Below are 23,697 nucleotides of genomic sequence, written 5' to 3'. Positions count from 1 at the left end.
AAGAAGTACGCTCTATATGTATACTCAAATCTACGATTAGATTTTGATATATACGCGATTGTGTGTATATGTAAATATGTACATAATTATTAGGCAACCACTTAAGCTTAGTTTTTTTCATTTTCTTTTATGTATATATAAAAAAAATGTATAATTTTTTTTTACTCAATTTTCCACTTGCCACAAAAGTGTACTAAAAACCAAAAACTGTACATCAATTGTAACCGTTTTATCATTTGTGTTTCACTATTCATTGTCATTCATTCGTAATCATTATCATTATCATCATCATCATCATCATCATCAACATCAACAGCATGGTACAAAACAAAGGTAACCAAACCAAGCTACATATGTCTAAAAACTCGATACATAGTTTTATTTATATTATAATATAGAAAAGCAAAGAATAGCACATAAAATCAACCAATTTCTTAATACAAATTTTTTCTTTACAGGCGAAGCTGTTGATGTGTGCCTATTTGGTTTTTAGATCTTTTAGTACTTAAGCTAGTTTGGTTTTTAATAACGCATGTTTTCTTTTGAGCTATACTAAAACAATTGTTATATTTAGTACACAATTAGCTTCACTGCTGCTCCTGTTCTTCAGTACATTGACTTTCATGAAGCGTACATGCGATTGATGTCGTGCTGATATTTGTCCTGTATGTCCTTGCGCTTCAGTTTAAAAGCAGCCGTCACTAAACCCATATCTGGCGACCAAACTTCCTTACACAATGTAATAGCGGCAGGCACCTCGTATTTCTGCAATTTGCCTATAGAGTTGAAAAAAGTTAAATACTCGTTAAATTGATCAGAAAATCAAATATTATAAGTTGGACATTACATTTCCGCGCATGTTCGCTTATTTCCTTGAGTATGGCCTTTTCCATGATTTTTGATGAGCACAACTCCTCGAACGTTTTGTTCTTTAGTCCATTCCGTTCGGCCAACTCTTCAAGATGTTTCTGATTCGGCACGACCAGCGCGACGGTAAATTGTTTTGTTGGATCACCATAGACACAAATGTTCTCAATAATGCCACATGTCTTTAACTCTGATTCGACTTTGCCCAGGGAAACATATTCACCAGCCTGAAGCTTAACCAAATCCTTCTTACGATCTGCAAGCAAGTAAATCAAATTTAAACAAATATCTTAGCGGGAAGTATATGAATTGGGCACATACCAATTATCTTAAGTACGCCATCGGTTTGCACTTCGCCAATGTCGCCGGTTTTGAACCAACGACGTCCGTCTTCCTCAAAAAAGTCCTCATTGGTTTTTCCAGGCAGCTTGTAGTAACCTTGTGACACACAATCGCCCCCAATCACTACTTCGCCCTGTGGATAGGGTTTGTTGGTAACACGGTAATTGCCCTCTTCCCAGTTAACCAACCGAATGTCGCAAACAGTCAAGGGTCCTCCAGTGCGGCCGTAGGTCATGTCTCGGGCTGTAAGGATTTTAATAGACCTTTAATAGACTTCATATTTAAAACTCGTAAGTTCACTTACCGTCCATCACTGTAGCACCAGATGTGGTCTCTGTCAGTCCATAGCCTTGTATTAGATCAACACACAGGCAAGTCTTAATCTGTTCGTGTGTGTCGGCCGAAAGCGGCGCACCGCCAGACATGATAATGCGCACCTTGCCGCCCATCAGCTTGGCGACCTTCTCAAAGACCAATCTGTCGAAGCAACAGAGAACAAATGTTACAAAATGAATAGAAACTCATTCTCAGTGTAACTTATACTTGTCAATTAACGGCGTCCGATATCCGCGCTGTATCCATTTGACTTTGTACTGGTAGAGGAATTTAAATAGCGCCTTTCTGAATGCTGAGCCGGAATTGACCTTGTCGTTGATGCCCTTAGAGATGCGATCCAGTATCAACGGCACTGATGTCATGCATGTGGGCTTCAGCACTGAAGCGTCACCCTTGCAGCCACGCTTAATCTTGCTACTTGTGTCGATAAGCGTCAGCGGTGTTGAGTAACCAATTGAGATGCCAGTCATCAGGCAAACACTCTCCGCCACCAGCTCAAACACATGCGCCAGCGGCAAAAAGCCAATCAGAACATCTTCCGGGTAAATTGTGACCATGTCGCAGAAGCCCTTCATTGTGGCAATGCAATTCTTGTGCGACAGCAGAACACCTTTCGGGGTGCCCGTTGAGCCGGAAGTGTACATAATGATGGCAGTGTCCTCGCCCTTCGGTGGCACGTTCTCTGTAAATAAGCAGCGAATTAATTTATGCTTTTCTTTAGCTTTATTTATCGTCGCACTCAATACATACCAAATTTGCTATCGTTTCCGATTTTAACAACTTGAGCAAACGGCAGTATTTTGACTCCACTCTTAAATCCAGTCGTTTCGGTCTTATGCAGTTGATCCTCCATGTAGATGATGGTGTTCACCTTGGGGCATTTGTCCAGCAGAGTCTTAAACTTTGGTAACAGATCGTGCGAGGTGATAACAGTTGTAACTTCAGTTTCGCTTATGCCTACAAGTTTAGTATACAGATTTAACATTTATCAATTACTTCCGCTTCCAATCTACTTACAGTGAGCCACACCATCATCGCCAAGCGTAGCATAGACGGTAACGATGGACATGGCCTGCTTAAAGCATCCGTGGGCTGCTATCAACCACTCGGCGCGAGTCTCAGCAAAGATAACAATATTTTCTCGTGGTGCCTGGCCAAGTTCGCGCAGTCCACGTCCAAAGCTCGCTGCCATACGCTCCGCCTCGATGAAGTTCTTCCACTCGTAGTCGCCCATGTTATACTTTTTGAAGACGCGTCCGTTTGGCTGTGTTTCGTCTTCTTCGCTAAGTATCTGACGAGTGCCCAGGCAGCGTTTGGTCGAGTGTGTCTTGGCCACATAGTTGAACACCTTTTCCAGCGTATCAATGTTCTCCTGCAGCATTTTCACATGCACCTCGCGCGGCGGCTCCGTGGTGCGGTAAGTCAGCTCGGTTTCGTCATTCTTGATTATCTTGGCCTGCAACGGACGAACAAATAGATGTAAGAAACAGTGCGAACAGTAAAGTTTAAGTCGAAAAGTTGCCTTCAAGAACAAACCAAAGGGGAATACCAAGCATGTGTATGACAAAAGGTGGTGTTTGTGTGTTTGGTTTGATTTGGATTGAATTGGATTGGATTGGCAGGTATGAGGATACCCATTACAACAAACTGAATCCCAAGTGAAATTAGTATGGATACCATTATATATATTAATATATATACATATGTATATATTATATATATATATGTTTCAACGACCGATGTGTTGAGCGTGTTTGTGCGTTGTTGGACATGGACGTGGACTTATGTTTTATGTGGGGATCGTGGGGATCGATTAACAGACACCAAAAATTTTAGTTCTTACAAAGAAACCCATTTATCTAATAGAAAAACACTTATGGAAATTTAAACCTCAATGTCATCCGCGCTGTATTTGGAGGGCTCATCGACCAATAATTTCTTGTTTATGAGCGTGGCCTGCGAGTTGGAAGGAGGGTTAAAAATACCAATTAGCTATATGGCATAATAACAGTGCATTTTACGATCGATTTATTTCAATACGCCTATTAAATTTATAGTCTGCATCATTTTCTTCCATGTGCCCTTATCAGTGTTCAAAGTGCCGATAACTTAAGTTATCAAAGGCTGACTATGTCACTGGTTCACAGAAAACTCGCATGCGATGAATCACATAAATATATATATATATATATATAAATATATAAGATTAAAAGGACTTAGAAGGTAATACCATCATAAAACTTCATTCAAATGCGCCACGATTTTTTATGACAAATTTTAGTTAATGAAATGACTAACAAAATGAATGACTCTTGAGGACTAGAAATTTATTAATAAACATTTTATAATAAAAGAAAATAATATATATGTAAGCTTATTCAGCTTGTAGCTAATGCCAATCTAAACATTGTCAAGAACATTACCCCCGTCGCGCTATCAAACATTATCAACAAACTGTCAAATAGTGAGGAAACCGCATTTCGAGTATTTAAAATTCTATCTTACGTATAATCAACGTTGATAACTAATTCTTGAAAACAATGTCTTAAAATTTAGAAAAACTGATTAAGAGAATATGTGTTAAGATTGCAAATTATGAGTTGGCATAGCTTTAGCAACTACAAATTGTATTTGGAACATGGAAGAATATATATTTATATATAGAAAAGGAAACTTACTTTCATTTATGACTGCTTTTGCTTTAAACTGTTGTCTCTGATCTAACTCAGTTCCTTGCTCTGTATTTATTTTTTCTACTGTTACCAATGCTTGTCTTGCCTACAATTCCCAACTTGTTCCAGCAAAAGTAATCAATAGTAAGTCTACTTATTGCTGTTCTTCTTTTAGCTTCAAGTATGGAAAATACAACTATTACTAGACTAATACTAATCGTATCATCAATCAGCTAGTTTTAGTCATAAAGAAACAAAACAATGCAATTTAATAAGCTAAGGCTAAAATTACTTTGCATGATGAGCAAACTAATTGAAATACTGAGAGGACGTGCAATTTGTTAAATAATACAGCTAAAAGTAGAAGTCAAATGGCTGCACATACAAACACATACGCAATACTTAAAGTTAATTGGTAAAAAGAAGCATGCGATGGAGTAACTTAAAGCTGAAACAAATAAAAAAAAAACCAACTTAAGTAGGTTTTGCACCACTATAAAATAAACCTTCCGGCTGTCGGCTTAGGAATAGAGACGCAGTATTCGTATTCGCATTCGCACTCGACATACCTTTACACGCCTTGAGTCCTGTCGACGTTTCCATGGTGCCTGCATTACCAAGTAGACCGGCAGCGTGATTATATCATAGACAAACGCCAGCGCCTTGATGGCGCCCAGTGCACTCTGCACCCAGAAGCTATCCATTCTGGGGGAAAACAAAAAAAACCAAATGGAAATTAGTTAAAAATTCAATTACATGCAGCTGCGAGGCATATAAATCAACTACCTCTATATATATAAATATATATATTTGTGTGTGCGTGTTTATATATGTGCTTACACTACGTTATCAGCTAGAGTAAATCACTTGGTAGTTCTAGTGCCGTCGCAAGTTGAAAGCTAACTGATTTCAGTTGGCAAATCTTTCCGGCCCCAATACTGAAAAAGGGTTGCCAATCGCTCAATTGTTGCTGCTGCTGCTGCTGCTGCTACTTAAGCGATAACACGCTGATAAGCTGCAGTGTTCTGATCAACCAAGTTAACGTCAGCGTATATTGCAGCACAGCCCTTAGAATATAACTGTAAGGCCTACGTAAAAGTGGAATAAGATGGCTTAAGTCCACTGATGGAACAAGCTACGCTTTCTCCTCTTTCGACCTCTCTCTCTCTCTATCTATCTCCAACAAATGTTATCTCTTATCAAGATATAAGGCCAAGCTGCTATCTTCTCCTCTCACTCTTAAAAGTACTTCTATGTACTCTCTCTCAAATACAAATTTCTCTATATATATATACCTTGCAATACCTTACACAATTACTAACTATGTCATAGTCCTAATAAACGTTTCTTCTCAGGTTCTTGAGTTCCGTCATAAATATTAGGGTCATACTCATTTGTCAACCCAACTGTAGATTAAAAACTATTAAATTAAGTGATTTATGATGCGAAAACTCAATTATGTTACCCCATTTATTACTATGAATTTAAGATTAAGTTCATTTGTAGCAGCCACAGATTACCCCCTTAAGGCTGCTCAAAGCTATTTTCGGTATGGCCTAATCAACTATAAATAGAAACAAGTGACTCTGCCAAAAATGTGGAAAACTTAAATTTATTACAATAATTTACTTAGAACCGTGTTGGTATAGGTCTAGAAGGAATTTCAAATGAAATCTTTTCTTGATAGGAGCAGATCAGGCATCAAAACTTTGAAAATATCAAAGCTCATTGGATGACGAGCTGAGAGTTTGCATGGGAATTAACACTGCATATTTCTCTGCTTCTCGAACTTAAACAAATATAATTAAAATAATTATAGATAATCTTAATTTGTCGCAAGCGGTGTAAAGTAAACTGAAGTTGATGACTCAAATTCCTCAGATTTATTTATTTTAATTGGTAGGAAAATGATTTCATTTTTAATTAAATTAAAAATCAAAACGTGGCTTGAATGCAAAATTAGTAAAATTAAATTATTATATTATATGATATCATATTATTGTATTGTATCATATAATTATATAAAATTTATATAATAAATTATTTAATAATATAAAATGAATATATTATTAAAATATCATTTTATTCCAATCATTCCAATTATTTATATTTAAATAAATAAAAATATTTATATATATTATTTCTGCTGTCATAACATATTTAAAAGCTTTGCCCAGTACATTCTACTACTTTATATTTCTATTAAAATAAGTTATTTATTTATCTGATTACCCATTCGTCTAGCTAACACCTGAAATTTCAACAAACTGAAGGTTATTTATATATCTGTTTTTTTTTTTTTAAGTTTAAGCCACTATCTCCAGACCAGCGAACCACCTGTAGGCAATCAGCGGCACCTATGTACATATGTACATATATATATATATATATATATATATATATATATATATATATATATATATATATGTGTGCGTGTGTTTGGAAGTGTAGATAGTAATGTGGCCTAGGGGCTCATACAAGTATATATATGTGTGTGTGTGAAAATAACATGCTAATCAGCAGCTGTATGTGAACTCAATTATCAACCTTTGCACTGACGTTCCATACGTTATCAATTCGGTAAGCGAATAATTAAAGTTTAAAGTCTCAAGTAGCGTGATTTTGTTATATTTCTTACGTACCTAAACAACTACTATTAATATTCACAATTCCATCAGAATCAAGTTATAATTCATAGAAATCAAGATATGGCTATCAGCAATATAGATATAGTCTCGGGCACGACACGATATCGGAGTGTATTTCCTCTACACGCCAAATAATCGAATGTTCGCTTTTATTGTGCTCGCAATCAGTGCTTAATGTATGTATATTAAAAACCTTTTGATAAGCCGTGTTCCACTTGATAAGCAGAACGTGGCGACGTCACGTCCCTGAACTTGAATGCCTGCACCACTTCGTGGATTACGACATTGCGTAGCCATAGGAAATGCATCTATGTCGGACAACAGCAGATCACAGTGACGGATGAATGCCTATAATAATCATTGCTGATTCTGACTCGTTTCATGAGCCATTGAGTAGACAGCAATCAATCGAAGCAAAGTGTTTACTCGACTAACGAATTGCATACTAATTTCAATCGAGTATATCAATAAAACAGTCGATTATTATTTATAGCCGCTAGATAACAAAATTAACTACAATTTTCATTAATAGGTATCTGAAGAGACTGAGTGCGAAACTGGGCCATATTTCTATGGCAATTGGACTTATTTTAGGCACGAAATAAGGTTTTACTTATAGATAAAACTATTTTAACTTTTTTTATCTTTCCAAATTATATTAATGTCTCACTCTCTTATCAGTAATTTCAAATTAAATATTACTTTTTATATATTAACTCTTCTTTAATACATTTAAAATAAACTTCTTATCCATACTTTTATCTGTCTCCAAATTATAATTCCTCGAAATACTGCTTATCGTTATTATATATATTATTATAAAATAAAATGTGCTAAATTTAAAATTTATTTTTAAAAAAAAGTGTTAAGAGTATCATAAGAAAATGGCATTGATTTGTGCAAATTTTATCGATATATTATAATTTATGTGAAATCGAAATTAATGGAATATTTTCCACTCTAAATTTCTGGCTCTATAAAATTGATCAAAATCAGAAATAAAAGCCAACTCAATCTGGTCAGGTCATGCTAGACTGTTGCAGATCTAGTCTTGTTTTAATCAATCGATTTATCGATTCTCCTTTCCATCACATATATCATATATATCTCAAATGAAATTTAATGTTTGTCTGAAATATTCCAGTTCTTTAAGGCCTTAAAGTTTTGATAAATATTAGAAAAAGCATAATGAAAAAAGGCATAACTTAAATAAATTACTTATACCAAGCAAATTTCAGACATTTTCTTCCACACCTTTGCGATAGTTTGTAGCACAAAAAACATAAATATGTACAGAGAGATAGATAGATAGATCAAGTTGGAATGGAATGGTACTTACTGCGCATCATCTTCGATGAACATGTTGCCAAGCTTTACTGTGGCAGGTCAAGCTGTTGAGAGACGGAGCGATACACGCACACACAACTGCACCTGCACACACGCCAACACACACACACGCACGCGCACACACACACAGACACACTGAAACGCAGTTAGCGATGAGCGGGCGGGTGAGAAATTTTAGATGTCAGTTTCTCAATTGAATACGTCCTTGTGTCCAATCCAAGCGTTACAGTTGCGTTCTTGATGGCAATGCTCGGATGCGTGATGCGTATGCGGGATGCTCTACGTAGTTAGCTATAAGAAGTAAACAACGGTTTGGGACAAACGGATATATGCAACATTTAGACGATGATCTCACTGTTCTGCAGTTGTAATCGATGTTTCATTTACCTACAAATGAGAGAGAGAAAAGATGCATTTATGTAATGAGTCAATAGGGACAATGAATAGGCAACAAATATAGATAGATAGAGGTATGCGTATATAGAGTAGACTGGAACAGATATGTTTAGCCTTCACCAACTGAGAAATGGTCTTCAAATGTAAATAATTTCATTCAAAAATAAAGCAAAAGATAAGCGAGAAATACGTTAAAATAAACATAAGAATTAAATGTTTTTTATTTTTATTTTCATTTTGCCTTCATTAAACAAAAATTTGAATATGATTGAAGCAAAAAAACAAGTTCTTTGGTTTTGGCTTGCAGAGACTTGGTCTTCAGCCAAAATGTGATAATAGGCACAAAGAAAGAAAGACTAGAGTACAGATACAGATACATTTAAAGCAAAAGATACAGATACAAATATGCTCATTTAAATGCGTGAGTGTAGACGGTATGTATGTATGAGTTTATATATAAATATAGACAGCACAGAAATTAAATTTAGACAATCGAAATTCGCATTGCGTAAGCAGCGAGCGAGCGAGCGAGCGAGAGAGCCTAATGTCAAAAGGAAAGAGACAACAAAACATGTTATGCGTGTAAAATTCGCATTGTTTTTTTTTTTGTAGTTAGCGAAAGTATTGGCATAGGTCAAGCCCGATGCCCAATGACCGATGAATGAATTCTTATTTTACAGCAAACACGTCGACAACTTTTGTTTATGCTGCGAATAGAAGACTGGGACAACAAAGAACAAGTTAGAAACCATTTGAAGCATGGTCAAAGTCTACATAAAATTACCCATTGATTAGTTTGCTCATAAATGGATTCGCCTATAGCCTTAGCTATAGCTATATGCTTTATAGAATCTGGCGCCTAGATAAACGAATTAATTAAGCTGACCAAAGTTCACACTTGCGAAACGATTAAGTTATCAACATTAAACACTTTTAAGTCAAACAAATGAGCTGTTGATGGGCAGTGCTCGACTTGCAGATACCCGGACCCTTGCAGAATAACTTTTGGTATTAAATACAGCTAATTGGCTAGCCCAAATATGCTATTTAAAGTAAAAGTAAATTAGCCATCTGTAGTATACATTATATATTTCAAATTTAGATGTTTTCAGCGCATGTCATGCCATTTTTCATATTGTTCGTAAGCGTACGTTGAACTCTGCTGCGCACATCAAATAAAGAAACAAAACCGATAATAAACATAACAAGAGAAACATTTTTAAACGTGTTCTGTTTATAGAATGAAAGAATTTCAGAAATAACTGATTATTTGCGAAACAGAAAAAAAGTCAAATGTACAAATTTTAGAGTAGAACAAATATTAATAAATTTTAAAGTTAAGAAGAAAAAATTATTAAATAAATATAAAAATTAATTTGAAAAATTTTTAATGCTATATAAAATTATTTTAAGAAATTGTAATTATTAAAAATAAAATTAGAAAAAAGAAAAGGAAAGTGATGTTAGCTTACTATAGATGGAACTTATGGGAGCTATATAATGTAGTTTATTTATATAAAAATATATTTTTTTAATATCTGAGTCAATAACATACATATCAGTAACATATTTATTATTTATGTTAAAATATGTAGAGGTCCACAATTACGATATTCACTTCGAGATATATCAAGATCTTTACATATCAAACGCATCTCTAAACACAATATGTTCTAATTGTCTGATCAAAGATAATTTTAAGAAATAAATTTCGAATTTCTTGTACTGCTAAGATTATTTTAAGCAAATAAATATAAGGTTATATAAACGTTCATATGCTAACTTAATTAGTTAAACATTAGAGCGCCCTCAGTTGCAAATTAATTTGTGCCAAAGACCCACGCGCAATAATCAATTGCAGCCAATTGCAATAATCAAATTGTTGGTTAATGCATGAAAATTGTATTCAGAGAGAGAGAGAGAGAGAGAGAGAGAGAGAGAGAGATAGAGAGAGATAAAGAGAGAGAAGAAGAAGCTTGTTCCATAGATAATTCTATAGGCATTCACAATTGTAGCTGTGTCTGAGTTGTGAACTTTGTACGAAACTTACGAACGACGACGACGATCGTGACCCTGATCAAAGTTAAATTGCAAACTAACAGCAACTGAGTGGAGCCGTAAAAACCAAAGGTTTCTCATACACGTTCCCAGAGTGCAAAAGGGCATATTGGTTGCTCTATGAACATAAAGGGAAGCTAAAGAAAAACAACTTAAATTATGCAGAGCGATATTTACTGCAATCTATAAGATATATCTAGACGAACTATATCTTTGACAGCTTTAAAGCTACGAATAAACTTTGTAATTGGGTTTACTGTTGACTTACTATGCAAAAATAGTTATATATATCATAGTTTTTGAACTGTGAACAAGTATTATGCAGTCGATTGCCACGATTGAAAATGTTCTTGCTTGTTTTTTCGACGACGACGACGACACCGATCATCTCGCTAAACAGCAATGCAAACACACACACACACAACTAGTAATCTGGATTAAGACAATCAGGAAATGAGGCACACGTATCACTTGATTAGCGTCAAACATGTTTTTAGAGTACTTTTATAATTCCACAACAACAACAAGCTCGTCCAAAATATAAAGCAAGTGAATAAACGAGCGAAAACTGATTTAATCAATTCGATTTAGATAAAAATAGTTATTTATGCATTATGTTTTTCTAGCAGATCTCTTCATAATCACCCGCTCTAATGTCAATTGTCATTATGTTAGTAATTGCTTTTAATTCTAGTTGATCATCAGTTGGTCATTATGATCATTAGCTTGTCATATACGATTCACATTCTCGCTTTCATCACAAAGTTCAGGTTTCAATTCATTTTCAATTGTTTGAGTGAAACTTTTAAATTGCTTTGATTTGACAACAATTGCAGGCGTAGCATTAACATAGTGCATATGCATATATAAACATGTATATATGTTATATATATATATATTGTTTACTTTAGTGCTGTTAGCACGTGATGTCATATCAAGTTATGATTCCAAATAGCCATCTGTTATATAGTATGCCTGTCTGCCCATAGATTTGTCTGTTCCTAAAACTATTCATAAGTGGGAATTCAATATATAATATATACTAAGCAAGCAAGCTATATGAAAATATTATCATTATATATATACTAATATATAATTATATATATACTATTATTCATAATAGGCAAGGCAGTTATGACAGTATTTGTATATATCAATATTTGTATATAAGTTATACAGAACATTGTGGTTCCAGCTGCTCAGAATCTCTCTGGGATTATTCTATTTAATTTAATTATTTTTTTTATTTGTTTATTTTTCTTTAATTTCTTTAAACCACTTGCACTTCCACTCTTGAGGCAAGATCTTCATTATGTGGATAGAAAAAAGTTCCTTTTATTTTTTATGAATTTTAAGTCGAACTTACTTTCAGCACAATAAGAACAAGTGGCAAGTGTATGTTGTTATGTTGTTTTGTTGTTTTGTGTACTTTGATAAATGCACGTTTTCCACTTTTTACAGCTATATACGCTTCAACTGGGCTTTGAGTTTTCAGCACATATGGCAAAGCAAACACAACAGAAAAAATATTAAAAATAAAATACAATTTGTGGAAATCATTGAGCCAAAGGCAGGCTCAACGTCACGCTCGACTAACTGGAAATGAAACTGAGAAACGGACAACAACAGCTACAACAGCTACAACAACATCGACGACAACAACTGGCTAAACAACCTCGAACTTGAAAGTGCATTTGTGCATATTAACGGCGTTTTCATTTCGATTTCACTGACATCAGCTAAAACAAATCAAACTGAAAACTATATAGCAGAGACAGAGTCGGAAAGTTCTTTAAACGACAATCACGCAAGGCAATTGGCGCGACTGCACAAAGTCCAATTGAGGTGCAAAGTCCCAGGCAGGTAATCGAGTAATTGAAATAGTAGAACCTTATACCACAACATAAATATTTAGATCCATTATTATGTGAACTATTCGAAGCCGTATGAAGTTGCCATTGGAAACGATCACTGGAAAGAGCCCCTAGAATAACTAGGCGAAATAAATGCCTTGACTTGGCTTCCAGATGATGATAATCTGATGAAATGCTATCCTTTCTTTTTAGGCTAAATGGGTAAATTGATAGGGTTTCTCTTTACTTTAGCAGCTAATTAGTTAGTGCAGTTAAATGCGCTAAGATTAACTAGTAGTAAATTAGTAAATACAAATATTTGTTTTTGTGAAGCAATAAAATATATAATAGATTTACATAGTCACAACAATTTAGCACAGAAATATGAGCACGTAAACCGGCTTAAATACATTTCTATTCAATTAACTTTCGGAATTACCTGTTCACAAAAACAGCTAAATTGTTTAGGAATGTATCTTATAGTTTTCCAATATGGGATTTTTTTTAAACGTACTTAAAAATATATATTTAAAATAAAAATTTTAATTTTAAATTTTTCCATTACAAATTTTGATTTTAAAAATTTCTATTTAACTAAATTAAATTTTGCCTTGTTAAGCCAACGAGCTAATTTGCTCGCATTGCTTTAGAGTCACTTGAACTTTGGCATTCGAGCGACCATAAACATTGCTACAAGGTGCTTAAATTAAATTGTATCGATGACACGCGAGTTGCCTTGACATTGACGTGGTGTGCAAGGCGATAGAAGGCGCCTGTCACTGCTTCCTCATATATATACATACATATATATATATATACATACATGCATGCATATGTAGTTGCATTGCAACTTATCAGAGCGCTTGGCGTCATTTTCAAGTGACCTATGATCAAAATACTTGTCGATTGAGTGAGCGAGACAGCAATTATTCTTGTGTCATTGTCTCTATGTCTCCTTTATCTCACGCTCCCACTCACACGCATATACATATGCCTCATTTACTCAAATGGGGTAACAAAATCATCGTATGACTGTGTCAAAGTCCAAAATAAAAATAATTTTCAGTAGTTTTTTTATTATTTGCGCTCGTGTGTGTTTGCAGCTTGTTGAGCGCACATAAAATGAGAAAAATGCTCGGTAAGAAGATTGAAATAAAACAACAATACTCATAACATATTTGCACGACGCGCTGAATATTTCATTAAAAAAAAGACAAAAAAAAAAAAGAGAAAGGAAAAGAGAAAGAGTAACAAAGCATGCAAAACAAACAAACCGAAGATTTTGTGGGAGATATTTAAATAGATTTGATTACAGGCAACTGCAGCCAAGTGACCATAAAAACTGAAGAGAGAGAGTAGTAGAACGAAAGAGCGGCGAGAGCGAACAAACAAATGCGCATACAAAACACATTCACACACAGCTACTGGCAAAAGCAGATAAGTAGCCAGACAGATTTTCGCTCTTTTGCACTCGCTCATTTCGCCTGCGCGTCATCACATCAGCAAGGCACCGACTCCCGATCTTGTGTGAGTGTGAGTTGGAAAGTAATGTGGCACTGACGTAGACGTCACTCTCAGCTTATACATACAGACATGCATACATGCATTCAAGTGACCTAGACAAGCATGCGTGCAGTTATCTTTAGAGTGACCATCACAAGCGCTTTCCCAGCTCCCCGCCTCCTCAATCAGCACAGCACGTGCGATAGCGATGCAAAGTGAAAATTTTCCACAAGATAAACTCTTTGGCCATGATCATGATTACTGAGCGCACGTCGCAAAAGGCCGGTTTAATGATTTTACAAAAACAGAAAAAGAAAACATAATACGGGCAATTCAACGCACCCCGCCGGTGGCAAAACCGGTTAGAAAATCTTTTCGCATAAATTTCAACTTCGTGACTAAAGCGAACATTGTTTGCAACGAGTGTAGGTGTGTGCGTATGTGTGTGTGTGTGCTTCATTGTTTATCGTTATAGAAGCAAACGTGTTTCGTGCCGCATGCCAAACTTAGAACGTATTGAAACCACCCACAAAGAGAAAGAGAGAGAGAGAAGTTTACAACTTATAGCTTACATAAATACATGCTTATATATATGTATATGTATGTTTGTAATCAGTAAACAGTAATATTACGTATATATATATATATGTCATCTATGTATCTGAGACCTAAAATAGAATACATCTACAGTTTCAAGGAAATTCTCATGGTTAAATTTAAAAAAAAAACTTTGCTTTGATGCTTATGGTCGATATTTCTTTCTTCTACTATCTAAAGTCTTTAATACACATAGATTATTGTCTAATAAGTATAAATTTAATATACATACACATGCATAAATTGAATACTTGATATATACAAATTAGATTTCGTAATATCTTTAGTTTAGCTTTCAAAACTAATAAACTTGCCAAATGTGATTTGTTATATATAGAAATATAGGTCTTTTAACGCTAAGGATCCTTCTTCTGAGCCAGTTGAGTTATAATAAAAGCTTTAATGCATATTACATCCATATGGTATATGACACTTATCTGTACGGCCCGTTGATATTACAACACTTTTCTACTTAAGTCAAATATAATCAAAAAACATGGTCACCCCAAGAACAAAGTCGAATAAACAATAACGAGGTAAGCTTTACAATTGTTTTTAGTTCTTACAATCAAAGTGAGATTACGATATAGAATTTTATGATAAGTGAGTGAGGCGCGCCATAAAATTTAGATTGGGTGCAGGCACTATGGGCATAGTTCATACAAGATGATGATGTAACTTTATAGATATTAAGGTATTGATCATCAGAAACTTCTTGCGGAAACAGCTGAGAATTACAGTAGAGATAGAACGTAGTATTTACGTGATGATGATGCAACTTTAAAGTCATTCCTCACATGGAGTATACTTGATATTAGTATTGAATGATCGAAAGAAAAAGGTTCGGCAGATTTGTTAGAGAATAGTTGAATAAAAATGTAATTCCAAAACAGTTTTTACAATAGTAAATAGTTCTGTGTATGAAGGAAGAACAAAATGAATTAGATTTACTTATTTAGTTAGTTGAATGCCATATCAAGTTTCGATCAGATTGATAACTTCAGATTAATGTATTATACACATACTTTTTCTTAAAAATAGGATTGTTATTATATTATACAAATATCTAAACTACTTCAGATCTGATTTTTTCTGGAATCAGATTAGCTTATCACTATATATATTCTAAGTATCTCTGCCAAACAAAATAATATAAATTCCACTAAAGGGCAAATGTATAAACTACTATACACATACATATATACATACAGGCATTCATACATACATTCATACATACATATATATACATATAGGTCCAAGAATCGCGTGACTTTCTGGTATGGTCTCAACTGCAACAGCGGAAAAAGAAAAACATCAGACATATTCACACTGGGTGCAGGAAAATCGGTCGAGGGTTGTTGGTGTGGCAACATGCCGTGGCACGTTTTTTTTCGTTTTTCTAGTCTTCTTTGGCCTTTGGATATACCAGCTGAAAATCGTATGAGTTTCAGGGGAAATGTTGCGCAGCAACAAAGCACATCAAAAGTGCGGCGAAGAGAACGCATAGGGCGAACAGGGCGAAATGGGGCGAATAACATAGCAATAAATTGCATCGCGTGTGACGTCGGCGTCAACTGTACAAGAGCGCGGTGTGAAGGCGAAGAGAGCATACGCTCGCTGACGTTAACCAAGGCGCGGGGCTGAAAGGTCAAAGAGCACATTGTTTACAACGTTGAATACTCCTTGACCCCCATGGAATCTACTGCTGCTGCGCTGCTGTTGGCATTAACAATTGGGTTTGGCCATGAATGAAAGCTGCGGCCGGCGAAATACATACATGCATATTTTTGATGTGTGCGTGTAAGCAAACATATTTTCGTATAACTGTATTGAAAGGAATTACAAAATAAACTGAAAGATGCGGGACTAATGAGAAAATCGAAAAGAATTATTCAAAATATAACTTCTTTTTACGAAATGAAATTCTCTTGATATGCTTTTACATGTAGAAAACTGCAACTGCAACTGCAACTTACATTTTGAAGCAAAACAGACCGCAGCTAATAAACGTGACTGAAGCACTGCTGCCGACTTTGATAACAGACTGCTTCCGGGCCATAACACAGGCCGCACCCGAGAAATCGACTCGCCGTCGCTAATTTGAAAATGCAGCAACATTTCCATGGGCCATCATCGGTCGGCTCAGCTGGGCAGCCAGCGCCTTCGCCTGCGACGATGCGATGACAACAACATAAACAGATGACACATCGCAATACACACTAACACTCACTCACACACACACACAAACAGATGACCCCCAAGCAGACTCCCGCCTCGTGACCCTCAAAGTCCAGAACAGCACAAAACTCGCATGATTTTCAGTTGGTATATAATAAACCAAGCAGACGCAACTGAGTGGGTGTAAAAACAGAGCGACTGAGTCAGCCTGCTCAAGAGAGCTGAACGACAGAGAGAGATAGCGCGAGAGAACACGACCCTGGAAGAGAGCGTGCGCGTACTTTTACAAGAAAGCACTTGATGCACGTGCTAAGAGGGGAAGTGCCAAACATCAGAAAGAGAAAGAAAGACAAAAAGAGAAACGTTGAAGCACATTCATAAAATGCGACAGCTTTAAATATATTATTATCACATTGGTTTTATCAATATTATTTTAAAAATTGTAATTGTGATCAGATAATAAACTAAATAATAAACTAAACAAATCATTTGTTTTATTTGTTCTCTGTTGCCACTGACAACATTGCATAATGCAAATATTGCGTAGCGCTCAATGCAATTGCTCTCCTGCATATGAAAACTAGGTCAACTCGCACTGTTTACCACAATTTCAAATTGTTAGTTTAAAATCATGAAAGGCTTAAGAGTATAAGTAGATGTATAAGAAACGTATAAGACCAGCTGCATTTGTATTTTCGACACGGACCATTGGATCAGGTGGCGTGATATTTGAGCCGCCACGCCGGCAAAGGGAAAACAAATGGGTGTGAGAGAGCAAATGCACGCCTATCTCTGTGCATTTGTGTTTGTGTATTTGTGTCTGTGCGTGTGACCTGCGTCAGCTGAGCGACAGACAGGAAGAGTCTAGCTACATAACTAATTACATACGTTAAAGAGAGTATGATTTAAATTTAAATACTTTACCTGCTGTATTCACAATATTGTAATTCCCAGTGCATTTGCGTCGTTGTATTTGAAATGCCGTTATTTGCATTGGCATACGATATAATGACCGAGAGAGCCAGCGAGAGAGAGAGAGTTAGCGAAGAGCGAGGAGCGCGCACATGTAATAAACACCAATAATAAATTTAATATGAAACATGAAATATAAGTAAACAATTTAAGTACAACTGCAACAGTTTATCTACAAACGAAACACACACAGAAATATTTAGCTATGACGATTTAACCACATTGTCAGGCATTATTCCATGAGAATTCGACTGGCTCAACGTTCATTGGACTGACTGTTCTTTGAAATGAAACTTTCACCAAATTACACACTTATGCACATTTTTTCTTTGTAGCTGCGCTTTTGCCAATTTGATGGCATGTTCACACACACACGCATACACACACACAAACACAAAACATACACAGCCACACACACAAGCAATCAGCTCATTGGCAACCGGACGAAAAGCGAACAATTTCTTACTTACACAAAGCTTTAAAGTTAACGACGTTGTGCTTTCAATTGCGTTTTAAAAATTTTAGTATGCGTCTTAATTTCGCGCCCGCATCTACATACATAGGTATGTATGTACGTATATGATCACTCAAACTTCTTATGTTTGTATGTATGCTTATGAAGATATATGTACATATATATGCGATAGCCACAACGCGTCCAGTACAACGTTCTCAAAACACGTTGAGTTTGCTTCTGATACGTGTATAAAATGTCGCCGTCGCTTTTGCTTTTGCCACGATTATTTTCACCGACTGATTCGGACCACTCACTCACGCACACAGGCGAATCTGTTTGCAGTTACTCTCTCACTTTTGCGGTTCAGTTGCTTTATTTTTGCTTGCTTCTGCAGCGCATGCAGTTGCACTTGATTTATTCCGTAATTGAATAACTTAATAATATTATGTACTATTTAGAGTATTCGATTTAGAAGATGCAGCGGTTTTTACTGTTACAAACACGCGGCGCGCTTCCAATTGTTTTTTATATCTATTTCTTGTTGATGTTTATATCGTATTAAAATATCGATAGATCGAAATGTAAATACAATAATTTTTCAAATTCTAATTATATCGATAGTGTCATTATGTAGCAGTAATTAGTACTCACAAATTACGCTTATACCGAAATATACGAATATCATACCATTTACATGAATTTTATACATAAAAATACTTTGAAATGTTTATAAAATGTAGTAGCATACTTATCGATAATTCGCTACCAAAATAAGCATCGGTAATTTTATGCGATATGACATACTTATGATATTGGCTTTGTATTTTTTCGACTTACCTTCGTCATTATTGACTTTGCAATGACAGAGTGCATATCACGTGTTTTTGGTGTTGCCACAGAGTACAAATATTAGTTGACGAAATTGCTTAACCAGTTTTCTTACTTAACGAATAATCCAAGCCTACCACCATAAGCGTGGCCACGTGTAGTACAGACACGAACCCTGTATTATGAACGCACGCTACTTTACCAGCTCTAAGGTAGGCTACTATTTATTTTTAGCACTAAAAAAGCGCACAGTTTACCGTTAAAAATATAAGACGAAATTTTGATTTTACGAAAATAAAAAATTATACATTTGTTTCATGGGTAACGTTGTGAAAGGCAGGGGAAAATTCACAAAATTTTGAGTTTTGCCTCCAGCCTGGGTGTAAGATTATAACCACTCTTAATTATAAAACATTTGCGTCGTATGTTTGCTAATTGTGTGTACGGTAGAGTAGAACGGAATGAGAAAAGAAAAGGACATAGAAAGAGACGCTTGCAATACTAACGAAAGGAGAGAAACAACAGTTTGTCACGAAAGTTTCAAAGAGTTTCTTTGCTTGTATGACTGTTGCAACTCTCTGCACACCGATAATAATAATAATATAATTAAACAACACATGCCGTTTTAATTTTTGGCCCAGTGAATAAGAGAGTTTTGCAGCGAGCGATAAGCGTCGTTAAGCTAAAACGGCAGAGCAGGACAGAGAATGGATTCGATTCTGTGCTGTGTTTCTGGACATATCGCTCTCACATGTAAGAGCGAGCAAAAAGCTTAGTTGGCCAATGAACTAATGTGACAGAGCAAGACAAAGATATTTGCTGATTGCTGATTGCTTTTGATGCTCTTCGTAATGTCTTATGTTCGCTCTTAGCAATTAAGAGAAAGATAATTAAGAGAAAGAGTTTGATATATATGTATATTTTATATATGTAATTACAAATTTAAGAGTACAATAATATGCTATAACTATTGCAGTTCAAAGCTATCATCTCTTGTAAACTCGTGCACCAGATTAAACTCAGCTGCAATCGCATAAACTAAAAACAAAAGATACAAAATCCACGAAAATACTCCAACCGATCGACGAGAACTGAAATTCAGGGTCAGGCACCACCACAATTGGGTGAATATGGCCAACATGATAAATATATAACAGTTATCGCCATATTCCCCATAGAGCCAATATGTCGAGCCCTTTATGCTCACGTCCGAATTGAACAGAAATGCCACGCCCAAGCCAACGACGATGCCTGCGGGGAATAAAATAATATAAATAAAATATATAAATAAAAAATATAATTAAAAATAATAAATAAAAAATATAAATAAAAAATATAAAAAAATATATAAATTAAAAAAAATTAATAAATATATAAAAAAATATAAAAAAAATATCCCAAAGTAAAGTCTATGGAGCTTACTTACTGAAAAATGGAGCCGCACAGATGGCGGCAAAGGCCATTTTATCGTAGCCCTGCATGGCCAGACTGAAGTCGGCCAGCAGATCGATGATGGCATTGGTCAAGGAGCCAAACGTAATGTCCACAAAGGTTTCGCCCAGATTGAAGGCCGCGCCCACAATGGAGGTGAGTATCTCGATCTCGCCCACGCACAAAACGATGAGCACCAAAGAGCTGCAAGCGCTCAGAGTGATGAAGAACTGTGGCAACGACACTGAATGGAGCAGGCCGCAGCAGTTATCGAAGATCGATAAATACTTACGAAATGATATCGAGGCGGCATATCGGTGCGCGAATCGAGGAAGACAAACAGCGCCAAGGGCACGGTCAGGCAGAAGGACCAAGCGGAATAATCCAGCTTCAAGTCAATGTACCAAGACTTGTAGACGCTGGCAAACTTGGCTAAGGAGCGGGCAGAATGAGGCAAGTTCATTAATAGATCACAGAGCCAGGAGCTCGCCAGGCTCGCGCTTACAGTGCACTGCGGTGATGATGAGGAACGGATTCGTGACGATCTGCGTGCAGTTGAGCAACTTGCTCCAGCCGTGCTTGTGCTTCCCATAGTCCACGACGGGCACAAACAACGTGGCGAGCAGCAGCAGCGGCACCTTCAGGATGATCAGCAGCCGCTGGCAGCAGTTGCCCAGCTGCCATTCGAGAGCGTCGTAGGGTCTCAGCGAGTCCCAGAGATCGGCGAACAACAAGCGATTCTTCGAGCTGCTCGGCGAGTGCAAGATCGTGCGATATGCCACATAATCCGCGCTATCCGATCCTAGAATGGCCATGCCAAAGTCATCTGCATCATGGGTTCTGTGCCACTCGAAGTTGATAACATCGTTCTGCTCCAAATCGTTAAGTAACGCCAACTTCTTCTTATTTTCCAGGCTTTGTGCTTGTCCATCTCGTTGATCTTTCAGCTCCAAGCGCAGTGCTGCATTAGACGGGGAGGGAAAGGGGGGCATTACGAGCTGAGTGACTGGTGAACGACTTGACACTTTAAGTCTATAGTCATAATAGTATTCAAGATTGAGCATATATAGGTGAATATATAGAAAGATATGTAGAAAAATAAATAGATAGAGAGCTAGATATAAAGAGAGTTAGATAGATGAATAGAGAAATAAGATAAGATAGATAGATAAGATAGAATAGAAAAAAGATAGATAGAGATACAGACATATAGGCGGATATGTAGATAAAGTGAATCAATATAGACAAATATATAGCTATATATATATATATATATATATAGATATAAAGATATAAAGATATAAAGATAGATATCAATATAAAGAAATAAAGATAAATATATAAGAAGATTGATAGATGGATGATATATAAAGAGAGAGAGAGAGAGAGAGAGAGAGAGAGATTGAAAGATATAAATAAATATATACGGAAGCAAAAACCTATATAGATAGACAGATAGATAGATGGATAGATGTATAGATAGATAGAAATATATATAGATAAATAGATAGTTAGAAATATAGATAGACAGATTGATAGATAGATAGAGATAGATAAATAGATAGACAGATTGACAGATAGATAGACAGATGGATAGATAGATAGATAGATAGACAGATAGATAGAAATATAGATAGTTAAATTGATAGATAGATAGAGATAGATAGACAGATATAGATGGATAGATAGATAGATAGATAGATAGATAGATAGACATATAGATAGATAGACATATAGATAGATAGATACAGATAGTTACGATAGATAGCTAGATAGATAGATAGATATATAGTATGGACAGAAAGATAGAGAGATAGATAGACATAGAGGCAGATACGAATACGTAGGGAGAGTTACACCCAGCTAGATCGAGTCAATGCAACTTACTCCTTATGGTATGCTTAATGAGTAGAAGATCCGCAATGTTGACAATCAGAAAGATGCCGTAGAAGGACAATAGGACTGGAGCTCGGGAGGAAGCATAGCAGTGAGTGCAATATTATAATCAGACTGGGATGTGGAGAGTGCTCACCCAAGGCGTCTGCGCGGGTCACGCGATGCCCACTGAACACTATGCAGGTGAGCAGCTCGATGGCCAGCGTGAGGAAGAGTAGGTTCTGGACGGTGCTGTGGCCGTCGATCTGGAAGGGCTTCAGAAAGCAGATCATGCCGCCGCAGACGAGCAGCACGGCCAGGCTGTGGCCGATGGTGCAGGTGAAGAGAGCGCCGCGCTTCTTGATGGGCATCAGGTTGGCCACGAAGTCGGGCGATGAGTTGGCGAAGGCCAGCAACGTGACGCCAGCCAAGTACTCATTGAGCCGCAGCTTCATGGCCAGAATCTTGACCGTGGGCGTAAAGCTAAGCAAGCAGATGTATGAGCGATATCGATATCGATATCGATAACTTGATCGGGCACTCACAACTGATCGACAACTATCGACATCAGCAGCAAATATGCAACATACGCGAGGAGCAACAGGAAGATCGCGAAGTAGTCCGACGACTCCTCGTGGATGCGCAGCAGGCAATACATCAGCTCGAAGTAGTTGAAGTAGTTGATTATCGTTTGGCAGTCCTCCAGCTCCCTGGCCATCGAGCAGCGGTACTTGTACGAGACGCGCAACAAGCTGTGGCAACTAACCTGTGAGCCAGGCATTCGTACAACACTGACTGATCGACGGACATGCGCCACATACATTCGACATAAAATACCTGAAATCATCTATCAACATTGCCATCTCGATGCACAGTTATCCCGCTGACTACCTGCTATAAGCCAAAAGCTATAGGCGTATTAGGTATATGCCAAACATTTAGTATTCAAGATCGAAAAGGGATTGGATTATATATCTTAAAGTGAAGTTTATATCTAGGAGATTGAGATTGGGATTGAGATTGAGGTTGAGATTGAGATTGAGCTAAGAGAAGTGAAGAGAACAGAGTGAAGAGAGAAGCGAGAAGAGAAAGAAGCAATGGAAGAAGAGGCAGGAAATACGAGTGAGGAGAGTAGAGGCAAGAGAGAAAAGAGCATAGAAGAGAGAAATGAAAAGAGAGAGAAGGAAAAATAGAAAAGAAATGAGAAAGAGAGAGAGAGAAGAAAGAGATAAAGAAAAGGAGTAAGAAGAGGAGAGAAGAAAGAAAAAAATATAGGGTAAAAGAGAGATGAAAGATGAGAGAGAGAGAGAGGTAGATGGGAAAAGAAAGAGAGAAGT

At 36.5% G+C, this 23,697-nt stretch overlaps 2 protein-coding genes across 5 annotated transcripts; both read right to left on the bottom strand.

Annotated features, from left to right (window-relative positions):
* Positions 1-168: 168 nt before the first annotated feature.
* Positions 169-18,737, bottom strand: LOC111596998 (long-chain-fatty-acid--CoA ligase 3). 4 transcript variants are annotated; one of them, XM_030226098.1, is made up of 10 exons: positions 8,205-8,278; positions 4,787-4,922; positions 3,436-3,501; positions 2,563-3,001; positions 2,296-2,502; positions 1,753-2,227; positions 1,514-1,686; positions 1,189-1,452; positions 848-1,123; positions 169-776 (listed from the first exon to the last, which is right to left on the bottom strand). In XM_030226098.1, the coding sequence occupies exons 1-10, from the start codon at positions 8,225-8,227 to the stop codon at positions 622-624; spliced, it is 2,214 nt and encodes a 737-aa protein (XP_030081958.1). In that variant the 5' UTR covers positions 8,228-8,278; the 3' UTR covers positions 169-621. The 4 variants fall into 4 exon arrangements, with proteins under 4 accessions (XP_030081958.1, XP_023167266.1, XP_023167265.1 ...); XM_023311498.2 differs by lacking the exon at positions 8,205-8,278 and adding an exon at positions 18,240-18,737 and having other exon boundaries at positions 170-776; positions 4,787-4,925; XM_023311497.2 differs by lacking the exon at positions 8,205-8,278 and adding an exon at positions 5,058-5,135 and having other exon boundaries at positions 170-776.
* Positions 18,738-20,021: 1,284 nt separating this feature from the next.
* Positions 20,022-23,327, bottom strand: LOC111597130 (mitochondrial sodium/calcium exchanger protein). Its single transcript, XM_023311691.2, has 8 exons — positions 23,182-23,327; positions 22,906-23,126; positions 22,518-22,843; positions 22,373-22,447; positions 20,991-21,446; positions 20,778-20,917; positions 20,481-20,715; positions 20,022-20,305 (listed from the first exon to the last, which is right to left on the bottom strand). Exons 1-8 carry the CDS (start codon positions 23,221-23,223, stop codon positions 20,022-20,024), a joined length of 1,779 nt encoding a protein of 592 aa, XP_023167459.2. The 5' UTR covers positions 23,224-23,327.
* Between the last annotated feature and the right edge of the window lie 370 nt (positions 23,328-23,697).

Source organism: Drosophila hydei, unplaced genomic scaffold (assembly GCF_003285905.1).
Source record: "Drosophila hydei strain 15085-1641.00,03,60 unplaced genomic scaffold, DhydRS2 tig00000060-arrow-pilon, whole genome shotgun sequence".
NCBI classification, from domain to species: domain Eukaryota; kingdom Metazoa; phylum Arthropoda; class Insecta; order Diptera; family Drosophilidae; genus Drosophila; species Drosophila hydei.
The sequence above is the reverse complement of the archived record's forward strand: the minus strand, read 5'-3'. Positions and strand labels throughout refer to the sequence as shown.

What these genes read in the sequence shown, in the direction of transcription:
- LOC111596998 (XM_030226098.1), bottom strand. Translation starts at nt 8,227, where the DNA reads ATGTTCATCGAAGATGATGCGCA. An exon ending in TTCATCGAAGATGATGCGCA is followed by an intron (nt 4,923 to 8,204) that starts GTAAGTACCATT and finishes GTTTTCCCCCAG; the next exon opens with AATGGATAGCTTCTGGGTGC. An exon ending in AAGCGAACATGCGCGGAAAT is followed by an intron (nt 777 to 847) that starts GTAATGTCCAAC and finishes TCAACTCTATAG; the next exon opens with GCAAATTGCAGAAATACGAG.
- LOC111597130 (XM_023311691.2), bottom strand. Translation starts at nt 23,223, where the DNA reads ATGGCAATGTTGATAGATGATTTCAGGTATTTTATGTCGAAT. An exon ending in TCGATAGTTGTCGATCAGTT is followed by an intron (nt 22,844 to 22,905) that starts GTGAGTGCCCGA and finishes CTGCTTGCTTAG; the next exon opens with CTTTACGCCCACGGTCAAGA. An exon ending in CATTAAGCATACCATAAGGA is followed by an intron (nt 21,447 to 22,372) that starts GTAAGTTGCATT and finishes CGTCTAATGCAG; the next exon opens with CACTGCGCTTGGAGCTGAAA.